Source organism: Solea senegalensis, linkage group LG1 (assembly GCF_019176455.1).
Source record: "Solea senegalensis isolate Sse05_10M linkage group LG1, IFAPA_SoseM_1, whole genome shotgun sequence".
Lineage (NCBI taxonomy): Eukaryota > Metazoa > Chordata > Actinopteri > Pleuronectiformes > Soleidae > Solea > Solea senegalensis.
The window spans coordinates 32,395,788-32,420,836 of NC_058021.1; the positions used below are offsets into that span (position 1 = coordinate 32,395,788).

General features: G+C 40.2%; 1 protein-coding gene across 5 annotated transcripts in view; it reads right to left on the minus strand.

Annotated features, from left to right (window-relative positions):
- LOC122768522 (collagen alpha-1(XVIII) chain-like) overlaps window positions 1-19,472 on the minus strand; it is a 61,604-nt gene extending 42,132 nt beyond the window's left edge. The window contains exons 1-2 of one of the 5 annotated variants that reach the window (XM_044024612.1): window positions 19,043-19,472; window positions 18,853-18,935 (exon numbers count right to left, since the gene is read on the minus strand). In XM_044024612.1, the coding sequence (XP_043880547.1) occupies window positions 18,853-18,935; window positions 19,043-19,053 (94 nt within the window). In that variant the 5' untranslated portion in view covers window positions 19,054-19,472. Of the gene's footprint in view, window positions 1-18,852; window positions 18,960-19,042 lie in introns of all 5 variants that reach the window. The other 4 variants (XM_044024604.1, XM_044024596.1, XM_044024589.1 and 1 more) reach the window with 4 other exon arrangements.
- Window positions 19,473-25,049: the final 5,577 nt, after the last annotated feature.

A 25,049-nucleotide genomic window follows, 5' to 3' on the forward strand; every position in this document is an offset into this window, starting at 1 on the left:
AGACTGAGAACTATAAATGTAGAATGGAAGAAACCTTCAAATGCATTAACAAGCACTCTTAAGGGTAAACATTTCCATATGCCTGCCTATCCTCTTTAGCAGATATTAATGACATCACAATCAGATCGCTCTTTGCCTCAGACTTAGCGTAAAGAAAACTTGCATTCAGGTCTAATCCGAGTTCAAGATAAACACAAAAATAACACAGCCATATGTTATTTTTTCTGCTCAATAACCAACATCCCTACAGTGCTGTGACTTATAATGTGCAAGGTAATGGTCCTGCTCTTTAGGAGGCCCAAAGCCTGTGATGTCGCCGCTCCATCTGCTGCTCGGCACGGTGGAAACATCAGCTCTGTTTTTATAGTCACTGCTAGTAGCTTCCAACATGTTTCTGTTTTTTTTTTCTTCCTGCCACATTCTCAATGTGTCCACGTTACCCCGCAGAGAACAACTTTGACTCCTGCGTCTCCATAACGTTAACTTGTCAATGAAAATGTGCTTTATGTTTAGCTTGGTGACGGATTTTGAAGTAAGTCTGGCTCAACAGATGGAAATCAGGGCGATGAGGTCTTCATGTCATTCAACAGTTCTGAAACTTTTAGGGCAAAGATGAAATGAGAAGAGTCAAAGCTTTTTTAGTAATTACTGGCTCTAGAACCTGATACGTTGTTTTGTTTTTTCCACAGACATTGATCAATGCCAGCGAGTGCATTTTTTTAAAAGTTATAAATAAAAAGTCAAGAAAGAAGAGGACAGGGCCACACAGTCAATGTTTAGTGAGCACTGCACCTTCCAACAAAAGTTGGAGGTTCAACTTGCTTTGATAAAGCCACAGAGGACTTAAGAAGAAGAGGGCTTTAGGCTTCTGTGAAAATATTTATTTTTCTAGAAAGAAAGAAAAGAAAATCTAATCACCCATGGATGACTGTGAGGAGTATTTTTGAGTTGCGGTTTGGGGAAAACCAACCCCCAACGTTTAAGGTGACTTAAGCCAAGTATTTTTGGAGTCGACTCCAGTCTGATTAAGCAGACAAATGCGGGAGTAATCAGACTATGAATCCCATTATCCAGGTATGTTTGTCTGACAAACACTAGCTAGGTAGTGGCAGGTTTTTGCAAATGTACAGTATGTACTCTTTCAAGACATGATTTGAACGGCTCAAAGGAGAAACCGGGAAAAGTAGTAAAACCCATTGACAGCAAAGCCACAAATGTTCAGTGGTCGACACAGAGACAAACAAGAGCAAAAGTGAGTCTGGTTTTGCCCGTCATTTCCTGGGTCATGTTCACAACCACAAGTACTTATGAGGAGGCTTGAGAAACTAGTCATGGATTTCCCCCTGGTAAATGACTGTGTGGTGTGAACTCAGTGACTGCAACTCTCCAAATCACAATGCAGCGAGTTTTACATCGTGAACTTGGCTTTAATATGAAGCACAGGTGCAACATCAGAATAACTGAACATAAATCTGCAATATCAGGTTCCTTATTAGAGCCTGGACTCAATATTCAGCTTCATTGAAAGTCACTTAAAGGTCAGAGAATGAGGAGAAAATGCTTTCCCCATAGGCTGATGTCTCATCTTCCATTTTCTTCATTAAATTATTGTTAAATTTCACTAATGACCAACTTCACACTGACCCTGAGTGGAAACCCTAGTAGTTTTATAATCATGAAACCTGCTGCATATGCAGAAAGCCATTTTATACACACACCAATAGACGTTGTCCTACTTCTGTAGCAATCAAAAGTCTTGGTCCTTTCCAGAATAAGCAGTTTGATTTATGATGTACGAGAAGAAACTGTTCCTTTATGTGACAGGGCCCTTTTCAGTGTTTAGGTTTGCGAGTTTGGCTTCCTGTTTTATGTTGATCTTCATTTCAAAGATCTGATTCATAAAATCCTTGGATGAATCTATTAATATACAGACCAGCTGAGTCTGCAGATTTGTTACTTTGCCACATGTCGCTTTTCAGATGCGTTAGTTTGTTTTCATCTCAGAACAACATAGTATGACTGTCTTTATCAGATCAGCACGGATGCAGGCTCATGCACTTCTAGGCTGTTCCATCACCTGCAACTGTACTGTAGGGCTGTGTGGTCACAATAAATACAAAAATGCATTAAGGGTCAGCCCGTGGCCAAGTGGAAAGGGAACTTGACTGGAAAGGGAACTTGACTGGAAAGGGAACTTGACTGGAAAGGGAACTTGACTGGAAAGGGAACTTGACTTGTAACCAGAGGGTCGCCGGTTCAAATCCCCACCCGGCCAAAAAGGGCTGGGGTAGCTCTGAGCAAGGTACCCAACCCCCAATGCTCCCCTGCTCCAAATTCTAGGATAGGTCAAAATGCAGAGGAATACTTTCCCTAAGGGGATTAATAAAAACTAACTTTAACTGCGCTTTTAGGGATATATGCAGCATTACTTGAGAGAATGAGATAGATGAGAATATTTCTAATAATCAAACAAAATTGGTATGGAAACATGAAATATGACTAAACTAATCTGAGTTGAATCAATGCAAGAAATCACTGGTGATACCCAGCCCCTGTGAGAGTTCCTGCACGGGTGTAAAATTTTCCAAATTTAGAAGGTGGCCTCTCGCCTTTGCAAACAATCAGTCAACAACAGGAGATTGCACATAGCTGCTAGTCTCCATAAAAAGACCCAACAAGTACCTGCTGGTAATTCAATGGGCCGTTTGATCCTCAGCATCCGACCTTGAGTCCGTTTCCTCGTCCTACAAATAAACTGAAAGCATGACAACCTTGTTCTCCACACACACACCTCAGACATCCAAAAAGGAAAACTGTTTTTTTTCGGTTGACTTACGTTACGGAGTATATTTTCCTTTGTTTGAGCTGCTCTGAATAATCACAGGCACACTTCTACTCCGTCCTTTGTGCCAACAGTCTATTCGATTTGGTGTGCATAAAGAGAATTTATTCCAGCTGCTCTGCCCTGAACTGACAATGCAAACAAATTGCTCGCAAATGCTAGAAAACCCAAGACATCTGCTGGGACAGTTCATGATGGGCAGCCACGTCCTGAGCCGTGAGACATGATCAAGATGCAGATTCTATCTGATTTTAAAGATTCTTCGGGGGATTCTTAAACGTAAAATATGTAAATGTGGTTTCAAAGTTTTCATCTGTCATCTGAGAAACTCTCATATGGCAAATATAAAACTAGAAACCAGCATAAATTCAGAGAATATCATGGCATGTCAAGTCTGTTTTTGATAGTATACATACAAACATACTTTTTAATGCTCATCACTGACTTAACTTTCAACCTTTCTGATCAGTAGTGTGCAGAAAAAATGGATATATATCTTCTGGTTCGCAGGCTTGAGTCTAACCAGGAAGTAAAAAGGTATTGAATAGCCACCAGAGGGCGATAACCAAAAAGAAAGTCTATGGGAAAATAAGCTTCGACTTCTGACTTCATTTATAAGGTCAGTAAACGAGGCGTTCATGGTCTCAATCACAAGGGAACATGTCAATTTTGTAATTTATGTTCTAATAGATGATAATGTATGGCACATATGAGGGGACATTCATGTGACTGACAGCTTGTCCCGCACCAATAGAGTCCGGTTGCAGGTGACTGAGTTTGTTTCGCAACCAGACAACTAAGTCCACGTTTTATATACAGTCTTTGTTTAAACCAAAATCCAAATGCACACTAAGCACAAAACAAACACCGGAGGTGATAATGGCCATAATACAGCTCACTCTCTGTAGGGTCATCATCATATTCTGAAGCACTATGCGGCCCTTGTTTTATATCTACAACAAGCCTCCGTGACAACAACGAAACCCCAGAAGGCCCCGTCTCTGGACTTAAACCATTTACACCTCAAGTTGTTATCACACCTTGCATTCTGTGCAAATGTAAAATGCTTCGGCGCGTCCCCTCAGCCAATTCACAGCAGGAGCAAAGACAATTAGTATGAAACAGAAACCATCTATACATAAATATTAACTGGTCCCAGAACAGCCATTACGAAACCCAACTCCTCACCTCACACCTGCTCTTTAACGTCTTTCCCAGAACTCTCGGTGGTGTTCAAATAATCGACTTGCGATTATTTTAACAGACATTACGACAGCGATGCGATTAAACTGATCAATTATGCACTTTACCTTCATAAATTCATGCAGCACAGCAGAATTTCATCATACTGTTTTGTCACACATTTTCTATCCTTATCAAATAATTGCAGTGTCTTTCAATTTGGGATACTGCACTTGGTCGAAGCACAATTTTGATTATTTTTGCCATAAACTGAGCAGACCTGGTGGCAAATTATTCATGCAGATTTTAATGTCATTTGGAGAGCGATATGCTCAAAATTCTAACTTTAAAAAACAATGTTTACATTTACAGCCTTCACTTGTAAATCCTTGGAGACTGGCCAAAGCAAAACTGTAGTGACTTTCACTTTCTCTCCACGCTGTAGGTGAGATTATGCTTCCACTGTTTCCTCTGGGTGCATGATTATGCTCCATTTTTTTTCCTCTCAGAGCAGCTTTTTAAAGTGGTGGTGGTGGTCTGCTGCTGCTGCCGAACAAATATGTCTGTGAAACCACAATCCTTTCCCGTCACAAACCATGAACGACCTCGAGGAACACCACGTTGCCCTGCACTCCCGAGTTACAAGGTGCAACACGAGCCAAGGCTGTAATAACGATAAAGATGTCATGTGTCACGCTCTCCTTGTTCCAGGCCGTTACATGCATGTTGCATCATGAGTTGGAAACTCCACAGGAAAGCCGTGAAAGCCACTCGTCAGTGAGGACAGAACGGAGGGGGAGAAGAAGCTAAACGAGTCAAAGACACGAAAACAAAAGATGAATGAAAGGAAACTGTTTAAGAGTTTAATGATGTAGCTCACAGGGTTTTCACACGGAGGAAAAACATCGAGGCAAGAACACAACTCTTGGAGGTCTCGACATGAACGTTCACAGTCAGGTTGACTTCAATAATACATCAAGAAGCAAAGTGATTTCCCAGTTGGTGTAATTTGCCAAGAGGAAACTGGGCCAGAGTTCATGTTTCTTATCGGCAGCCGGTGGGAGAGCCATCAAATCCAGGGTTGTCTGCTAAACGGGCAGAGGGCAACCGCGGCATCACCTTAAATTGCTTCTCTTCCCCTTGGCCACGTCGTCAGGTTTGACTCAGCTGTTAAAAGTTTTGCTGAAGGGTTATACAGTGAAGTTTTATCAGCGCAATAAAACATCAGTCTGTGCGAGCCGAGGTTTTTTTGGCAGAATTAGATCGCCTACATGCATCGATGAAGGAAATGGAGAAATAAGAGCAGGGAAAACGTCAGGGGTGCCAAAATGCGAATTGCGCAGCTGCGGTGGATTAAAAACAAAAACGCAGCACAACAGAATCAGCTGGTTGAAAAATACATGGCTGTGCACCACACTCACCAGTTTTTACCAGCTTTTCACTCTACTGTTAATTTCAGGCTTTGCCTGCCAGGAACACAAGTCTAACCGCTATGATTTTCCATTTAAACCTGCAGTGTGCAGCTCCGTCACTTTGCCAGCTTACATTAAAATGCTTAATTTTTACAGGTTGAGGTGTCACTGAACTGCGGAGGAGGTAGCCGTTTATAGGAGGGGTTAATTACTTCATCCCACAACCACTTATGTTGAATAAACAGTGAGAAACAGTGTGCATCAGTGCAAATGAAGTGAAAGCGGCTCGACTCTGGATAGAACTGTGTTTTGCTGCTTTTTTTTTAGTTTTTGTTTTTAAATAGACTATAAATAAAAATAAATTCCTGCTATTAAGCCTCATGTTTTTCAATTTAACTGGTGTCATGTCACTCTTTGATCATCTATTATCCTCTAAGTGGGAACATAACTTACAAAATGACATGTTCTATTGAGGAAAATCTGACACTAGTGATTGAAACTGAAACTACTTATAAGTAGATTTTGGAACTATGAGGAGATTTTGGAACTATAAGTAGATTCAGGAATTATAAGTAGATTTTGGAACAATATGTATATTTTGGAATTATAAGTAGAATTTGGAATTGTAAGTAGATTATTGGAACTAAATGTATATTTTGGAATTATAAGTAGATTTTGGAACAATATGTAGATTTTGGAATTATAAGTATATTTTGGAATTATAAGTAGATTATTGGAACTAAATGTATATTTTGGAATTATAAGTAGATTTGGAATTATAAGTAGATTTTGGAAGTAAAAGTATATTTCGAAACTATAGGAAAATTTCCTCTGCGATTTCTGTTGAAGTAGAGTTCTTTCTGCAACCAGTGGATTCGCCCCCTGGTGGATACTTCCCCCTCTAACATCTATTAAGTCTGTATTTATTTGAACCAATCTCATACTTGTTGAGTTCTATTGAAGAGCATTTGTGGTTGAAATCCATTGTCTGACTGACTGTGCTGTCACGACTTAGCTCGTGTTGGCTGATTTTGATCTGAGCTGATGAAACAATGATGGAATAGCATTTCTTTTTTTAAATCTCTGCTGTTATATACGACAGCGTGAAGACCGTGTCTCCATGTCCCAAAGTAGATAACCAACGTCTTAAATCTTGTTGACTCAAAAGCTCAGTCTGTTGAAATAACCCACCAGAGGTTTCACTTTCTGTGTCATAAGAACATGACACAAGAACAAGTGTCTGCAGAAGCTTAATAGGTGTTGCATTTACTTTCAAGTTTGAAAGCCCTTTTGGAAAGCCACTGTTATTCTTCTCCTCGCTGGTCGAAAGGAGCTGATGAAAAGCTTCAGGAGTGTGTGGAGCAGACAGAGAAGGTGGGTGTTGCCTCAGGGAAGCACTTATGACAACACTGTTCAACCACAGTCTTCAGAAAAAGATAAGATCACGTAATTCCCAGAGACGGGATCGGAAATATTTGTAGCCTTTCAAAGCAATATGTGTATGTTGCAATGGTTTATCACTTTGGATAAATGGGTCCCTATATAAATCATTGAGAATCACTGAGTAGAAATGTTTTTTACTGTCGCACATCATATTGTTTATCTTTTGAGTGTTTTTAAAAGAATTAAAACATGTTTTCTCGTTGTTTGGCTTCTTGAATGTGAATATTTTCTGGTTTCTTCTTGCTCCACACAACAATGAAATCATTGAAACTGAATCATCAACATGAATCAACATTTTGTGACATTTTACGGACCAAGAAACAAACCTATTAAGTGGTAAAACATATCTCACATATCTCGTCATCAACAAATTTATTAAATACAGGAATAAAATGGTTCAAATGCATACTAATGTCATTATTTCTTTATATTTTTGGGCAGTTTTAGTCGCCAATGTTACAAAAGAAGAAAAAAACACTTTGGCTCTTCAGATTTTAAATGTTTCTGATGGATATTTACGTTTAATCCACTGGGAAAATTATTGAGCTGTTCAACCATTTAAAAACCAAAAAAAATGGCAGACCTCAGAATAATACGTTAAGACACATCATCAGAAAAAAAAGACACTCCACGTTCCAATATATATCAACCCAAGCCATATGAAACAAATCAAATATATTACAAGACTGACACTTTGAACAGTGCTTCAAGATGTCTGACTTCATTTCTGTGACCACACAAACTCTCAAGTCATGTTTGAGTCCTCTTTGGAAACCAATCAAGTTTAAAAAGAAACAAGAATTATCATCACTACGACAGCAAATATCAGTCAGGACGCAGTTGCTCAATAATCTGTCAGCATTTCTGCAAAAACTATGAAGATACAGTTGTGTTCAAGACAAATAACGACATTAGACAAAAAAAGTCAGCTTTTAAACTAATAAATTAACATCTAAAGTGCAAACTGCCAAAGACAGGTGAGATTTAACTTCCTTTTTTAACATTTCCTTGCACGACGAGGAGGGAAATAGATGAAGAGAAAGGGAACAAAAAGGACCGAATAATGTGGAGGCAGAAGAAGAGGAGACAGATGTTTGCTGATGTTGACTTGCCACCCGTGGTTAAACAACACACAAAAATGAGACCAAACCATGAATTGGATTTGTGTTGGGGAGTGTTTTTAGGAAGTGCACCGACAGTGTGCTCAGAAACAACACAGCTGTGGAGCAGCTGAGCACACGACACACATACGAGTACACGTGTCCGCACTCACAAAGTGACCAACAGTGGTTCCTCTAATCCTCGCTCCCACTGGGAAACAATCTCATGCTCCATGGGGGGAATGTGCGTCTTTCAACCACTAACTCAAAATCACATTTCCTTTGTTCCACACGGATTCTTCTGCAATTACAATCAAAATTCCTGAGAAGACAAGGTCTTGACAATTCAGGATTGAACAAACATGGGCAAAAAAAAAAGATCAACTAAGGAGATAAAAGGATCAAGTGTCAGTGATGAGAAGCTCAAAGTCACAAAAACAGACTCTCTTTGAAGTGGCTTCTTGTTTGTCCTTTACTTTTTTTTTTAAAGTGGTTTACTGAGGACCAGAGAAGTCCATCAGTCAGCGAGACAGGAAGAGGCATGAAAGGTTCAAGGTTGGGACAAAATGCCACCATCACTGCTGAGCTGCAAAGTGGTGCAAGTCTATGAAACATTATCTGGTGAAGTCAAAGACATCTTAAGAACTTTTTCCAGCCTTTTACATCAGGTTTAAGCATTTAGACTTTAAATAACATATACAAAATACTGGAATTTTGGCTTAAAGGGGGTTTATTGGCTCTTGATTTGTGATTTGGTGATTATTTGATTTGGTCACAATTTTGTTTTTTGGTTAACAGGAAGTTTTCCTTACCTTGTTAACCAGTTTTAGCGTTATGTATCTTCCGCGTTCCTCAGAGTGGTCACCTGATGTTAGGTGGTGACGTGCCTTATCACCAAAAAACGAGGCAAAAAACCAAGTTCAAGCTGTAGACTAGTTTTGATGCTCTTGCACAATGTGGCCAAAAGTATTTGGACCGCCTTGTGCAGATCTGGCAAATTCTTGATGAACACTCATCATTAATCATAAACTTGTGTTGTTGTAGCTAAATGGGATCAACAACCTCGCGGGCCATGTTCCAAACCCCTGCTAAAGCGTTCCCAAAAGATTGTAGGCCATTACATCAGATATCAGTCAATGATACTGCCTGGCAAAAAAAAAACACAGTAACTACCCTGAATTTAGCTGTACTAGTAGGATGGGACTGGATTGTTGGACAAGTTAGTTAATCCTAACGATGCAGTGACTACATTTACTGTCAGAAGACAAATCCCCACGATCGTGAAAAAGATGTTTCTCCGTTTCAGAAGGTTCAAATTATTGGCCGGCAAAACGACTGTGGAGATTACTGAGAACTGTTCAAAGCCTGATTGAAACTTGGAAGGATTGTGGTGAAACGCCATCTTTGAAATGTAGAAAACCCAGTAATGATTAAACATTTGGTTCAAATCCAATCATTAAAAAGTCAACATGTGTTTTAATGGTGAAAAGGCAGAGTATTTCCACACAAACACAATGTGAAGAAAACTCCAGGGATTGGAATTTAAAAGCCGTGTTCAGCCTTATATACTGATGGCACGAGCGCGTTCCAAGATGACAATGCCAGGATTCATCCGGCTCAAACTGTGAAATAATGGTTCGGGGATCATGAGACACGATAGGCCAATGCCGAGTCCAGACCTTAAGCCCGTTGAGAATGTGTGGGATGAACGAGAGATGGTTTTACTCTGAAGTCCAATTCTTCCACCAATACAAGACCTAATGTGACTCTGGATGGAATTAAATGTTTTGACATTGAATAAGCGAACTGAAACAATGCCACGGCTAATGCTTTCCACAATGAAAACTAAAAGGCGGTCCATCAAGATATTTCAAGTGTGTGGCCAGGCAGTGTATTTGGAATACCCTTTTACTGCAGCAATACAGAGAATACACAAAGCTAAACGTCTAATAATGATTATCTGAGTGTCACCTTCAGCACGGAAGCAACTTAACCCTACAGAGAGCTAATAAATCCTTTATCTTCAACACAGACTTCCTGGTCTTTATGTGACAAACTGATCAAACAAGCAGAGTTTAGACTGCAGACGAGGGTAAAGGTGATATTTTTAAAGTGGGGAGAGGAAACAAGAAGACTTACATAAATCTGTTCTCACTGACAACTGCTCTGACACCACTGGACAGTGCAATCCTCTTTACCTTGCATGTGTGGAGGTTTCAGTCTCACACTGCTGGCTCTGCACTCCATGACCTCATTTGAAAATCAGATTCTCCATCCCCGTATGACAGGACATGGCTCTTTATTTTCTCTCTCTCTCTCTCTGTGGTCTTCCGTAGACAAACTGAACAGACACCTGCTTGTGTTTCTGCTCCATCTTTCTGTCCTGACACAAACTTTCCACACTGTCAGGAGGATATTCCATGTTTTGCAGCCACGGAAGCCGCTCCCCTAGAAAAACAAACAAACATGCTAATTCCGACGTCTTCGCATTAAAAGTTCAAGTTTTGATGTGCCGCTGAGGAGGAAGACTCAAATTTATGTGTCATGTGTCAGCATTTCTGAAGTAAAAACGCCCTCGTGGTACACAGAGTGCACTGTGCTTTAAAGCTGGGACCATGTTTGAGTGCGATGATGTTCCAAACCTCAGCTGCAGAGAAGGAATGTTCTTGTATATTCTTATTTATTCTCTACAGTAACCGGCAGTACAGAGCTTTGGTCAGCGGCACTTCATTAGTGGACGATAGCGGTAAAGATTCACCATTGAATCTGTTGTTGGACAAAACCAATGTTTGTCCACTGGGAAAAACATAGCAATTTCAGAATAAAGGGCTCACAAAACGTTTGAATTGTGTTCTTTTAAAATGGAAATACATGGTTTCAGGGGACAGCAGCACTCACAGCAACAAAAAAAACAACATTTAAGTCCTACATTATTCTGCCGAGACCTGAAAAATCTATCTGAAGTCTAATAAAATGAAGATCAATCACATAAACTGGGTCAAGATTGGGGAAATTAAAGGCATGATTCTCATTAGAAATGTATTGAGTGCCCAAAAATGATGAAATATTTCAAATCTATAAAAAACAAAAACAAGATACAGTAAGATTTACTTGAGCTGAGGGGGGTCGTATACCCTGAGAGTGAAAACATTATAGAGCCTAAAGGGGAAAAGTTAAGATTTACCGTTTAAAACACAAATTAGACGCCTAATCATTATATTCAATGCAGGACTGTGGACAAAAGTAGAGATTTCTTAACCGAAAACTCTAAAATTTATATATTTTTTTGTTTATCTGTCAGGTTTTTATGCCAATTCAGTTGAGATTGCAAGTGCAACAATAAAATATGCCCTCCCTAAAACTATTAAAAAGGTTTTAGAAGCAAACATCAAACCTGATAGTAAAGGAAATCACTATTTTCTAATCATAAAATGCTCAGAGCTACCAAACATTTATAAGAGGTAAAACAGAGTCATTAAGTATATACAAATAAACACAGCCATCACTGTTTTGGACGGCAAACCGTTGGAATCAAAGCTCAATAAATAAATAAATAGTGTTTCATTTGGTTTGGCTCATGTGACAATTAACTGCAGGAAAAGAAATCAGTTGACCACATCAAACAATGAGGGCTCAGGATTTTGAGAGCATTTAGTTTAAAAGCTCTTTGATGGTCAGAGCTTTGATTTCACTGAGTGAGGACTGTTGAGGAATAGATAAGGCCACGTTAATGATGGGCAAACAAAGATAACATAAAAATAACCTGTGATTTATGAAATGATGTTGTAGTTTATGGTGGTGTGGCTGTTAAATGTTTTACTTGGAACAAAACAATGACTTGTAAAATGGTCAAAGTGACCTTTGGTGTGAGCGGCACACCTTTGCCGTCCCAAACAAAGTCCTTCCTACACTTAAACACTTCCTGCGTTTGTCCTCTGGAGAATCTTTCTTCAGTGTCTGGAGCTCACACCGCGTCCACAAATCTAAATAAGGATTTGTTTTGTCCTGGTCCAAATTTAGCGATTCCTGTTTATGCCTCTAGTCAAATGCACATGGTTCTGGTCACTGGGCTTGAGCTCATACCATTTGCGACTGTGAAGCAGCTTTCCCTCAAAGTGTCGGGTCAGCAAATCCGATGTTAAACACTTAAAAGTAATCAGTGTCTAACAAAAAAAGGTGTTGAGCCATTTTGATCAAGTGGCAAACACAGAGCAAGAAAATCATTCTGTGGAATCCACAAAATCACCAGTGAAAGAAAGTTGGAGTCTGATGAAGACGAGAGCAGTTATATATTGGACAAAATGTGGCACGATAAACACCAGCAAGGATTAATCTGGGATGCAGAAACATGTGCGGGGGCATCTTGAATCAGTTTCAGACTGCTGATGCATGGGGGAATTAAACAACCACAGGAAGCGCTTGTGTCACTGTCCCGGGAGCAAACAGACAAACAAACACACAAACAAATACAGAGTCGGTCAAAGTCTTTTGTTTGAATCGTCTTCATCAAATGTCTTCTAAAGAAATAACTTGACATCTTGGTTAAGTGGATGAGCCTTTTTGTACAGACTGTAATGGAGAATTCCATTAACATTGGAAGTCAGAGGTGGGAGTGGCGTCACGTCCTACTTGCCCAAGTTCCAAGCATCTGGGGTAGTTATCGACACTCTACGTGGTATTTTACGAGTCCACGGATAAAAGAATTGAACAGTTCTATGTGAAACAAAAACGACAGAAGGCCATTTTGCAGCAAAAGAAGAGTGTTTTAACTATTGGCAGGAGTGGCAGCCATCTAGGAATCTTATGTTGGGAGTTTGCTACCACTTTCCGACGTACAAACCTGACTTGAGTGGGCGTTCCGGTTGAACTAGGAACTTGGAAATGACAACTTCCATAGACAGCTGGAACGCACCATAAATGTGAACTGACTTTCTAGAGAGTGAGCACCTTAACCAAACTTATGTTTCCCCTTGTTTTCAGTCCGTATGCTAAGCTAAGCTAACCAAATCTTTACAACTAGAGCTGAAACAATTACTCGATTAATAAATGAATCGTCAACTATTTTGAAAATCGATTCATCGGTTTGAAGCCTTCTTCTTTCTTCTACGTTTTCTGACATTGACATATGCACCAAACGATTACTCGAGAAAGTAATCGATAGATCGATCGATTGTGCAAATAATCGTTAGTTGCGGCCCTACTAACAACACAATTTTTCACAAATTAGTAAATAAGGCTTGTGCCAGATCTACAGGACAGAACAAACCAGCACGATAAACTATTCATATCCACACAATACCTAAACAATTTGAAAAGCAACTTTTTTCCAATCAAAAAAACAATGTACAGGTTTTCTCCAAACATAAATTCAAATCCGAAATTAAAAACATGATTTTTCCGACTTCTCGCAGTCCATCTGCAGTACCTTCACGACCCAAAAAGGGGGCCACGGCCCACATAATGGGAATCACTGATTTATAGTTCCATATTTGCCACACACGCAGAAATAAATAAATCCTCTTATCCAACTCTACCCAAGGAAACCAAGCCAATCATATTCCTGAAAATGTTAAACAGTTCCTCTTAATTCTCTTATAATGCACAGAGAACCTGAAAACATGATAATTATAGATTTTACACAAAAAAAAAATCAAATTTTGTAAAAACTAAAAAGGAAATGATAGTTTATGGGACAGACCACCCTTAAATTCTGTATTTATAAACATGAAAATGTAAAAATGTTAATAAACTCGCATTTACATGGGTGGCTTACATGTAAAACTAACAGGACATTTACTTACAGGGAAAGTGTCAGAATCATTAAAAGTCTCCGGTGCGGCGAGAGTGTTGCTCTTTCTCACCAATTAATGAAATCATTGTTGGACAGAGCCGAGGATCTCACTGTGCCCGAGCTGAAATTACACATTTAAACCAAAACCTGATGTCTTAAACGTTGCTGCATGGGCCTGGGTCCAGAGAGCCTGTATATCAAAACTGACACCGAGCCAGAATCTCATTAAGCCAGAATAAGGGCCGAGTGGATCGGTTCACGACTTCCTTTAGCACTCAATGTCACTTTACTTCTCCGTTATTTATGCGATTTCTTGGAGTGACGTCTATCAGATGCCAATGTTTGCAATGAATTTCCATTAAACTTCTCCCAAAATGTGTCAACAGCTTCTGTACTTTCTCAGAGAGAATCAAAGATTAAAAAAAAATAAAATTAATAAATGCAGTATTTATATAACAATGCCACTTATTGCTTATTTTTCCTTGTTTGTTGTTTTACCCGACAGACAAGTAGCTGTGTTTGAAGCCCGTCAGATGTGTGATTAACAGAATATCTGTATTTATCTGCCACATTTCTACCAATATCTCTTACATTTATTATCCAAAAAGAACCATTGGAAATGTATGCAACTAACAGACGTCCCTTGCTGTTTCCCTATTACGACATGCAATACATGGTCCACGATACCAATAATATCACGATACCACTATTCTGTGATAATTAATATATTGCAAGACCGTCTTATCGCGATAAATCACGATATCTGACGAACTGAAGAGAACAAAAACGTTAACGTGAAAAGTCAAAAGTGCAGGACTTCTCACATTTTCTCACAACACAGAGAACAAAGTGCATCAAGTCTATGTATGGAACATGGATGGAGCATTGACTGCATCTCCGCATTTCCTCCGCATTATCCCGCCGTAAACTTCTTCAGGCAGGTCACTTCCTCCCAAGTTTCCCCCTAATTCATTTCAGCATTCATATATTAAATGAATATTTTGACCCACCTCTATTCCCCATTGTTTGCTTTTGAGTGTGTATCAGGGTGCGTCTTCTCTGTGTTTTTGTGCTCTAGCTTCCTTCATTTAAATATTTTATGATGCGTTTTATTTTGTCATATAAACTTGTTTTTTATTGTCTTGTTTGTTTAGCAGCTTCACATATGTCCAACTGGTGTTTTCTGTGCTTGTTTGTGCACATTCTGTCAGATATTAAAACAGAGACTGCCTCCAAAAAAAGAGCTTGTGGTCCAGTCCTGGCTTCGTTTACTCATTCTGATCATGTTTTTTTTTGTTTTTGGTACTAAACGAAGTTGAGGTCTGTCAATTCTGTGTCACCAGGCTCCAGATAACCTGATTCAAAACAGACGCAATCTGTGAGTCATGTGTGTGTGGAATAAATTAATCTGTTTATATCATCATCAAACCTATTAACTATTGTGCTGGTGCTGATAAAGAATTCATGTTCATGTCAACACTTTTCATATATTTTATAACGATCTCCAAAGACTCACATGATAATTGTCTTGGTCAGTCTCATCACAATCATCCTCCTCATCGTCACTGACAACGCACTCACCAGAGTCATCTTCATTCAATGACTCTAATAGGCTGCAGTGTCTGGGCCACTCATGACATTCCACTCAGATAATTAGGAACTTATTATATGGGAATAATAAGCAGCAGATGGGAGAATAACAGGAGTGGGCTGCATGTATGTGTGTATGTAACTGCCGATTAACAATCACCTGAGGCTGAAGAGGTTAAAAAACAAGCGCACAAGCCTTGTTTGTTCACAGAATCATTAGTGAACATCTTCATTTTGCGAGGATTTACTTTTCCTCTCACAAAAAAAACAAAAAAACAACAACCATGACAACAAAGACAAAGTAAAGTTAACTGATGTCAGGACCAAAGCTGCTTTCATGTGCTTTTGTTTGTTTGCTTGATCTTAATTGAAAGATTTACTATAAAACCAAACTGTTCACTCATGTATTCACTCATCTGCTTCCAAGGACGTCTTCATAACTGATTTAGCATGTACTTAATACTGGACTTTAATCCTCTCATTTGATCAAACATGGTACCATCTATGGACATCCTACTACTCAGAGATCAAGTTTGATATATTAATCATTATTCACTAAAGCACTATTGATTACTCAATGGTAAGCAGGTAATAAATGCATTCATTCACTCACTCCATGACTTCAAACTTTGGTCCACTCATTCATTCACTGAAGTAACCACAAATGAATCTACAAGCAGTGCATTCATTCACAATCTTTTTGTTGTGCACTATTTACTTCATGTTCCTAAGTTATTTCACCCATTTATCACCTCCACACACACACACACACACACCTATAAACATGCCCACATGGTTTTCCATTGACTTCTTAAGTAAAAACGTTAAAACATGAGATGTTTTTTCTTTTTAAGTTCCACTGCCTGCAGCTAAAAAACATCCGGACACACGAGTCCAGCACGGACTAGTTCACGCCAAGGAGACGAGCGACATGAACTTCAACTCAGAATCTTAATGTTGCCACGGAGACAGCTCTGTTTTCAAGAATATTTACAGCATGCAGCCTGGAAATATTTGTCCCTGGTGCTCTCTCTCACTCCCTCTGTCTCTCTCACACTCTCTCCTTCTGTGGAAAGTGAGCCAGCGTGCGTGTTTTCCTCCCCATGAAAAAGTGAATCATAGCAGTAGATTATGAATATGGCGGAGTCACAAACAGGCTGACAGTGGAGCCTCGAGCTCAGACAGACACTGCAGGACCTGGACCACCATATCACACTTTTAATGAACCTCACTCCTCCACACACACAGGTTTCTGCATTGACCTCCATTCATTTGGACAGCCTAAACAAAGCCCTATCCCCAACCTGAACCATAACCAGGTAATACCTAACCCTAACCTTCAGAAATGAGGTTCTGCCTCATTAGGACCAGGTTTTGGTCTCCATGGCCACCACTTTTTTTGTGTCAGATACCGATATCAAAGACTCAACTGTATATTATTATGATACAGTCATTGTAGACCATTTATGAACTAGCCCAAACTTGATTTTTTTATTTACATTTTTCAACAGTCTGTGCACAGTGAAGCGTGAGACATACAGGATTTTTAAGCCTCCAGAATTGCGATTTGTCTGCTGTCCTTTTGCAAATGAAAGGTCAGAGGTAACACCTACAATCACACTGGTGTCCACTCATATGTCCTGTACTTTATCATCTATTTTCCTCTAAATGGGAACATAATTTCAGCTCGACACTGGTATCCACGAATATGTCCTGTACTTTATCATCTATTTTTCTCTAAATGGGAACATAATTTCTGCTCGACTGAAACAGACCTGAAACTAGCCAATGAGATCATTAAGGTCCATTTTCCCATAGACCTCTATTTAAACAGGCAATTTTTTTTTTTGCAACTAGCAGAGTCATGCCCCTTGTGGCTATTTGGCTATTTACTTCTGCATTGGCATCCTCTGGAGAACCAGAAGACTGCATTCACTTTTCAATAAATTATGTGGTCTATGGTTTAATCCAAAATGTCAACCCGGCAATTAAGCTCCTTGGGGCCACATCAGCGCAAGAGACCACACAGTTATTTGACTGCGCTCAGACAATCCAGCTTTTGTGACAATGGGGGTTCCTTGTGGTGATCATAGGTCATCATACAGACACACAAATGCCAATGTGGATTCCAGCAGGCTGACGATAGCAGCGGTTTATTGGCTGTCCTTTTCTGGAGGCCAAGGATGAAAACTAATAAAACAGAAAAACTGCTCCAAGACATGACTGACACTGACCTTCATGCCATGACATCATCTTCACTACCTTAATAATGTAGTGCTACTGACTGCGCCACAGCTCTTGTCAGCATTTTCTGAGGGTTTTTTGCCCGTGGGAAAGAAAAGCATGCAGCTCTTTGAGGACTAATTGGGACCACGTTGCAGTGTCCTCCTGATTGATGCATTAATCATGGGACACAATTCAGATTTAAAGCTGTGAAAACACTATGCAGACAGTGCAGCGTTGCACAGAGGCTCTTAAGAAACGCATCAGTCAGAATATAATTGAAACCACCATCATCTAACAGGAGCAGCACAGGAGTGAGCAGGTATCAAGAGAAGCTCCACTCTTCACTTCACAACACGACTTCTTGTAAAACAGCCTCATAAAAAGTCCAAGCATTAAAGTTTACAATTAAATGTAAGGAACGGGGGGTTTGATGTAAATTGTGCTCAAACCTTTAAACTCAAAACCCGTCAAAGACTTTTTACAGGTTGTTTGCATCTTGAGGCTCTTTTGTTGTTCATTTCAAGCACCTTCAAGGTCCAATTTCACACTTTTCCAGCACCTGACAGCTGTGGTAGAGTAATATGACTAACATGCATAATAAGAATGAACGACAAAAGACAGTGTTGTGCTACATACAACCAATTTCTTGTTTGACTACCAGAAGATATAATATAGCGCAATATTCAATGGTGTAATACTGTACTGATTCTCTGAAGTGCTGCATAAAGAAGGAAATATTCTTCACAGTGGTTCTGTGCTGCATTTAAGCCTCCAACCACTAGCTGGCAGCAGGCTTTTCAACAACTTTCACTATCCTCCACTGCTCCCAGATGATTTTCGTATCCAAATGTTTTTGCCAAAACAGTCCTAATTTACTTGAGGAACTTTGTTCCATTTGCCAAAACTTTCCTTCTTTTATTCCATTTCATACATATTCAGGAAAGAAAAAGCATGCAATTAATATTGGGAGAAACACCAGAAAGGATTTATGAATATTTAAACTGGAAAAAAAAGGACCAAATTAAATATTCTAAAGTATCACTTATAATATTCATATAATCCCACGCACAAAACTGCACAGGATAAAATAAAGTAATATCATGCCTCAGTGAAAGCCTCCACTGCACACCAGGCCCAGCAACAGTGTCATCATTCATATTCAACACATGAAAAGTCGTGAGCCAGCAGAAAGTTGGCCAGAGATTTTCCCCCAGCAGCAGCAGGAGGCAATCAAGAGATAGAGAGAGAGTGAGTGTGAACACATACCGTCCAGCAGCTGATAGGCAGAGGAGTGATGGCAGCAGAACCGGACGATGAGCAGGAGTAATCCACAGAACCAGGCAGGAATTCTGCTGCTGCTGCTGCTGCTGCACAGAGAAGACAAGTGAAAAAAAAGTGAGAAAACTGAAACTCAAAAGTTCACAGAGAAAACAACTGTGGGGCTTTTTTCATTTACCGTGAGGACATTTTCAGGTAGTGGTGAGTGAGATTAGATCCACACTAAACTGGCCCTGTTTGACAGTAAGGTAGAGTGAGAGAGAGAGAGAGAGAGATGGAGCCTGCTCTGACTCTCTCTCACCACTTACTCCAAACTAAAATCTCTCCTCCTCTTTGCTCTCTCTCTCTCTGGTTCCCAGTCAAACAAAGGCAGCTTCAGTGCGTCCGTACTCTTGGGGCCCTCGCAAACTTGAAACCTGACTCCTTTTTTGCGTCTCTCTCTCTCTCTCTCACACTCTCTCTCTCTCACTCTCTCTACGGACAAATGCTTTCTGATCAGGCCCTCCCCTCTAACATCACAACCTCAGATACAAATTAACACGAGGCAGTTAAATCCTCCTCTGCCACTGTTCCTGCTGCTGCTCCGCCTCACTGCTGTGGCTTCTCTCACTTTCCCGGGGCCTTTAAAAAAGCAAATGTGGCCTTGACCCATGGAAGGAGGAGGGGAAGGAGGAGGAGGAGGAGGAGGAGGGGGAGGGACGGAGTTGGGGGGGGTGGAGATGCGCCTCAGGAGGTGTAGCATCCAAAAATCTGTCTTTCATGTGCAAGCGAGCAAAATAAGTTATCGTGGATCAAAAGGGAAATATGCAAACAGCTAATACCCAAGTTTACTGGTGACGCAGGAATGTTGCCTTGGCTGAAACACAGAAACCTCAGTTTGTGTTTCAAAGCAAACTCCACAAAGCAAGTCTGTAACAAGGTGGTAAATAAATGTTCAACATCAGTCGGACGACCTGACGAGCCATTTAAACCTTTCCTACCTTTACGGTTTTTAAAGTAAAGCCCAGAAAGTAGGATGAAAATGGCAGTTTCAGAAATCCATCTGAAAAGGAGGTCTATGGGAAAAATGAATGATTTATAAAACGTCACAGCACATGGTGTCAATTATGTAAAAGTATCTTTCCCCTCAGAGGAAAACGGGCCGATAAATCACGCCATGTATGATTGACAGCTAATATCATTGCAAAACTGTCATGGCGCCAGTTTAAGAGCAAATCTTACGGCTTCACAGCAGAAGTTCGTTTTGCATCCAGAAGACTGCACGGTCTACGCTTTTACATGATTTAAAAAAAACAGTGACCAATAAAGGGAGTAAAGGTTTGAGCAAATCTTTCCGCAAACCCAGAGGTTTTAGGCGGTAGTTGTCAGAGAATACTCAGGTATTTGAGAGCTTTTTTTAATCGATTGGTGAAACTAAAAAGATCCATCAAGCAATTGCAAAAGTCCCCAAACACCTTAATCCCAAACTTAAACGTAACCCACGTTTTGGAAAAGGCATATTTTTCACTGTAGCCGTGGAGGAAATCCCCAAAGTTGAATACGGTTCAATGAAAGCATCATTATACCTCCCAAGAGCTCATTATGAATAAATTCCAACAAGACTGTAAGAGAGGGTTTTATTCTTAATGAATTTCTAAGTGACTTGCCTTTTTTTGGCATTCATCTTTAATCTCAGACTTCAGTGAGAGCCATTGGTTAACATTCTCTGACAACACACTGTACAAATTGCCTTGAACTTACGCTAAAAGGTGAATCCAGACCCACTGCACTTCAAACTACTTGTGTCAAATTGTGTGTGTTCATCGAAAAGAACACCCTCCAAATTTTATCCTGATTGGTTTTGAAAGATTGAAAAACCTAAACAAAAAACACATTAAGTCAAATTTATTCAAGTCTAATTCAAGCCACATTTGGAGGCGGTTTGACATGCGATTCGAATCAGATGTGAGACGGCCGAGTCTGAAGCGCTCCGGCTGATCTCAAATCAGATCTCAAATCGTCGTCTCTTGTCTCTTGCATTTCACAGACACAAACACGACAATGACGTCAAAAACGGCGATGGACGTGCCGATAAGTGGCGGTCTCCTCCATCAGGGAAAGCGTTGTAAAAGGGCGATGGGTTGGAGAAAAAGTTTTCTGCATGAGTGTTTTAAAGCCTCACCACAAACGAGGGCTGTCTCTTAGGACCATCCCATCGTCGCTGACAGGATTTGGCACGTGTACTTCTCGTTACCATAACTCCTAGACCGTTTGATATCGAGAAAATTCTAAAACTTAAAAGGCAGCCCTCAGGACTTCCACGGAATGACCGCCCAATCACAGACAAGTTTCACCAGCGAGTCACATGCTTATGCCCGTTTTTCAGTCTTTTAAACTGTTATTGCACAGTCAACACCAATATTGAATCAATGTCATTTTGTGACAATTCTACAGCCATGAAATCAAAATAAATCCAGGCAGCCTGGTTATAATTATGGTCATAAGAGGTTTATAGCCCACAATGTGTGAAAAAATTACCATATTGGATTAAATATCATATTCTTTGTCTTTTTTTCTCACAAATCTGCCCAAATATGACTCAGTTATCATTTTAAATATGTATATTCAGTCATTTGGCCCTACCACAGACATTGTTAGACCTAAGCTGTTACCAAGGCAACTCAGCCAAGACACACAATATGATTTACGTCACGTACAATTACAAAAGACCAGATTTGACAAGAAAAAAATCCCATTTTCCTGTCGTCTGAACAAAGCCCAGTTCGTTACATTACATAAAACAGCCTAATTACGTGATTTGTCAAAAAACTGTTGAATTTACTGCACTTACTTCCATGTTTCACTGTCTGATACAAGTAGAAAAACATCCACGAAAGATTTTAAATCATAGAACACCAGAACTTTATTTGCTTCTGTGCATTAAATCCATCATTTGCTGGAAACTGGAGACCACAGAAGTGTTAAAAAGTTCCATTTGGTCATGAATAAATGGGAGTAAAATAGGGATCCTGTTGAAATGCTTTGGATTTTAAACATTTCTCTGAGTCGCCAACTCAGACGATGATTTATGGGCGCAGGTATGTTGGAGCTGCAGCCGCACACCTCTGCTGGTGATTAAACCACCGACTGGTGACTCAAGAGCATTGTGCACTGGCTGGTGCCACACAAACACACACACACACACACACACACACACACACACACACACACAAAGTCTCGCGGCAGGAGCCAGTGTGGAGGCGGGGGGTAAGGGGGTTGAGGTCGGGACAACAGATAAAGAAGTGTTTAGACCTTGTCTCCTGACAGCTCAGACAGATAAGTGGCATCGCAGTGTGTGAGTGATGCGGTTTGAGCGGCGGCGGTGCTGATAAGCCGTCCTCTCACCGCTGACCTCACGCAGACTGACCAGCGTCGTCGACTGTGGACACTCCTGTGTTGCAACTTTTGGAGCGACGGGAAAACATTATTTTTTCAACCCATTTCAGTTTAAAGAGACTGATAACAGAGACAATACAATAATGTTCAACACATATGTTTGTATTATGTTATTATTAAACTAAAAAGGGAAAAAGAAAATCAGCCGTCAGCAACTCTTCATCCATAGGAAAAGCCCAAACCCCATACTTTAGCATCAGCGTTAAGTTGCAAAATAGCAACTTTCCATAAACTGCAAATTTCCCAAAACAAAAGCTGAAGATTTGTCCGTTTATAAATAAAAGTTTAATGGATTCCGATGGTTTGTTTTCAGCAAATTCTTCAGTGAAAATAAAACAATGCACTCTGTGGTTGCCAAGACGATTCCCCACCCACACTTTTAGGTGAGTGCTCCAACATCTCCATAGTTTTCTGTGTATTTGGACAAAAACAAAGCAAAAAAATGAGAGAGAAACGAGGAGACAATAGATCAATACACTGGTGTTTCTATGCAAAGAAAACAGGAAGACGTGAGGGGGGTGAGAGTAAGAGTGAGAGTGAAGGATTTCAGCCTGTGGGTGGCTGCAGATTAAAAGACGGGGGGTCCACACGGTCTGAGTCAGTGAGATACCAGAACATTGTCATCATCGCTCTTCAGCTGACGGCTGTGAGAAAGCTGGCTGAGAAAAAAAAATGCACAAATGGACAGAGAGAGAGAGAGCGAGAAAGTACATCTGCTTGTAGTGCTGAGTCTGAACAAGGGCGAATTTTTCTTTTTTCTGTAAAGGGAATTTCCATGTTGTGACTCTCAGCTGTTTGTGGTTGGGATACACGGCACTGCTGCTAAGAGACACGCACAGATTTAATAAAAAAGACAAATTTACAGACCGCCTGATTCAATATTCATACTGGAAATAAGAAGGGCATGATGCTTTTGGGGGGGCAAAAACTGAAATAATACACAAATGATGAGAGACATTTCAATCCCAGACGTAAATGAGATCATAAATTTGAGCGCGAGCTGGAATTGAGGCCAATGGAGTTCCATCTTAACCTCGATAAAGAGTATTATATACCAATTATATTCTAAATATTTCTTATCACATGAGCCAGGATTCCATCGCAGCACCTCTGACCCACTGTGGAATCTGATCAACCCTCAGATTATGAGTCCGCTCCAGTAAACGTCACAACACGCGCCACCAAACAACTGCAGCTGCATGAAATAATCGAAGAGTTTTTTTTTGTTTTTTTTACTACATCAATGCAGTTTTTCTTGTGTTTGACTGCATTTTGCAGAAGTTGCCTTCTATAACTCTCAGTGAACATTACTGGGTTTTAAGACACTTGTCGTCTGTATGCGTTTGCACAGGTGACTGATTTTGCTTTTAGGATCGATTCCTGGTTCACCTATAAGAGTGAGGAGATGATAAAATACAGAATCGATTAGCATCAAACTGCATCTCGAGGAGAACGAGTCTGGAGAAGATGCAGGGTGCATCTTCACCCGTCTTAATCCAACCCTAATTTGTTTGCTCGGAAAATCCGGTTCGTTTGGGGAGGCGTGAACGCGCAACCGAACTCTAGGTCCGCTTAAAAACAAACATTGAACCGAGTCCCCAATTGTACAGAGTCTAGAGGACTATTAGAGGAGAAAACAACCGTAGTCACTTTTCACTTCCAGAGGATTGAAAGGTCTCTGTACACAACTGAATAGACCTATAACCATCAGACCAATTATATACGACGATATATGCAGAGTGACTAAAAATACGTCAAAACAAACATACTTGTTGTCGTTTTCTAACAAGCAATGGCCATCGACAACAACTTCTGCCCACGGGAGCTTAGAATGGCAGCAACAGGCAAATGGACAGACAGTTGCCGCCATGTTGGACGTACAGTATATAACCAGAAGCTGCAGGATGTCACTTTGTCACGTTTGTGATTTGTTGCCTTTTTATTTTAGCACTGGCAGATCCATGTGGGTTCACCCAGGGTAGAAAAATCTCTTCAAAGAGTGAAGAGTTCAACCAGCGTTTGGATTTCTAAATTGTGACCAGATTAAGACAACATTAGGCAATAGAAAAAAGAAGAAGTAATTATTGTGTTAGTCTGTTTTAAAAGTTCATGGAAAGATGAGAGAATTTGACTGAAAATGGAATGTCTTGAAATCACGACTAATAAACTCCAGATAATGCAAGTTGGAGTCAAACTACTACTGCATGTAAACCAGTACACAACAAAAGAATCAGATAAAGACATGGCGCAAACCAGGCAGGTAGGTATATTTGGTGTGACGAGGAGACTGATTTTATGCTCTGTCATTTTAAATAATTGGATATTTTTAAGTGGATTGCAAGAGAACGTAAAACCTTTAAAAAAAGCTTTAAATCAGACACATTTCTTTCTAAGAAACATATTTTACTGTTTTATTCGCTTTTTTTGAGTGACACGGACTCCCCCGCCTTCAGGCTTCCAGAGGTAGGTTCTGCAGAATTACGAGGCTCCATCACAAAGAAGGAGGGTGTGTTATGGGTCCAAGGTCACACTTCGTGTGTGTGAGTGTGGGGGTGACGGTTGCGTGGTTGTTATGTGCCTTTGTTTGTGCTGGGGCAACAGAGAAAATAACAAGGGCTGCTGGTTGTTTTTTTTAAGCTCAAAACCAAATAAAGTGTCAACAAAGGGCCTCTCCCCACACCTCCCCTCAGAATGACTGGCAGGCCGTGAGCCACAAGGTCAAGCTGCTTTGTACAAGTGAAAAATGGGTT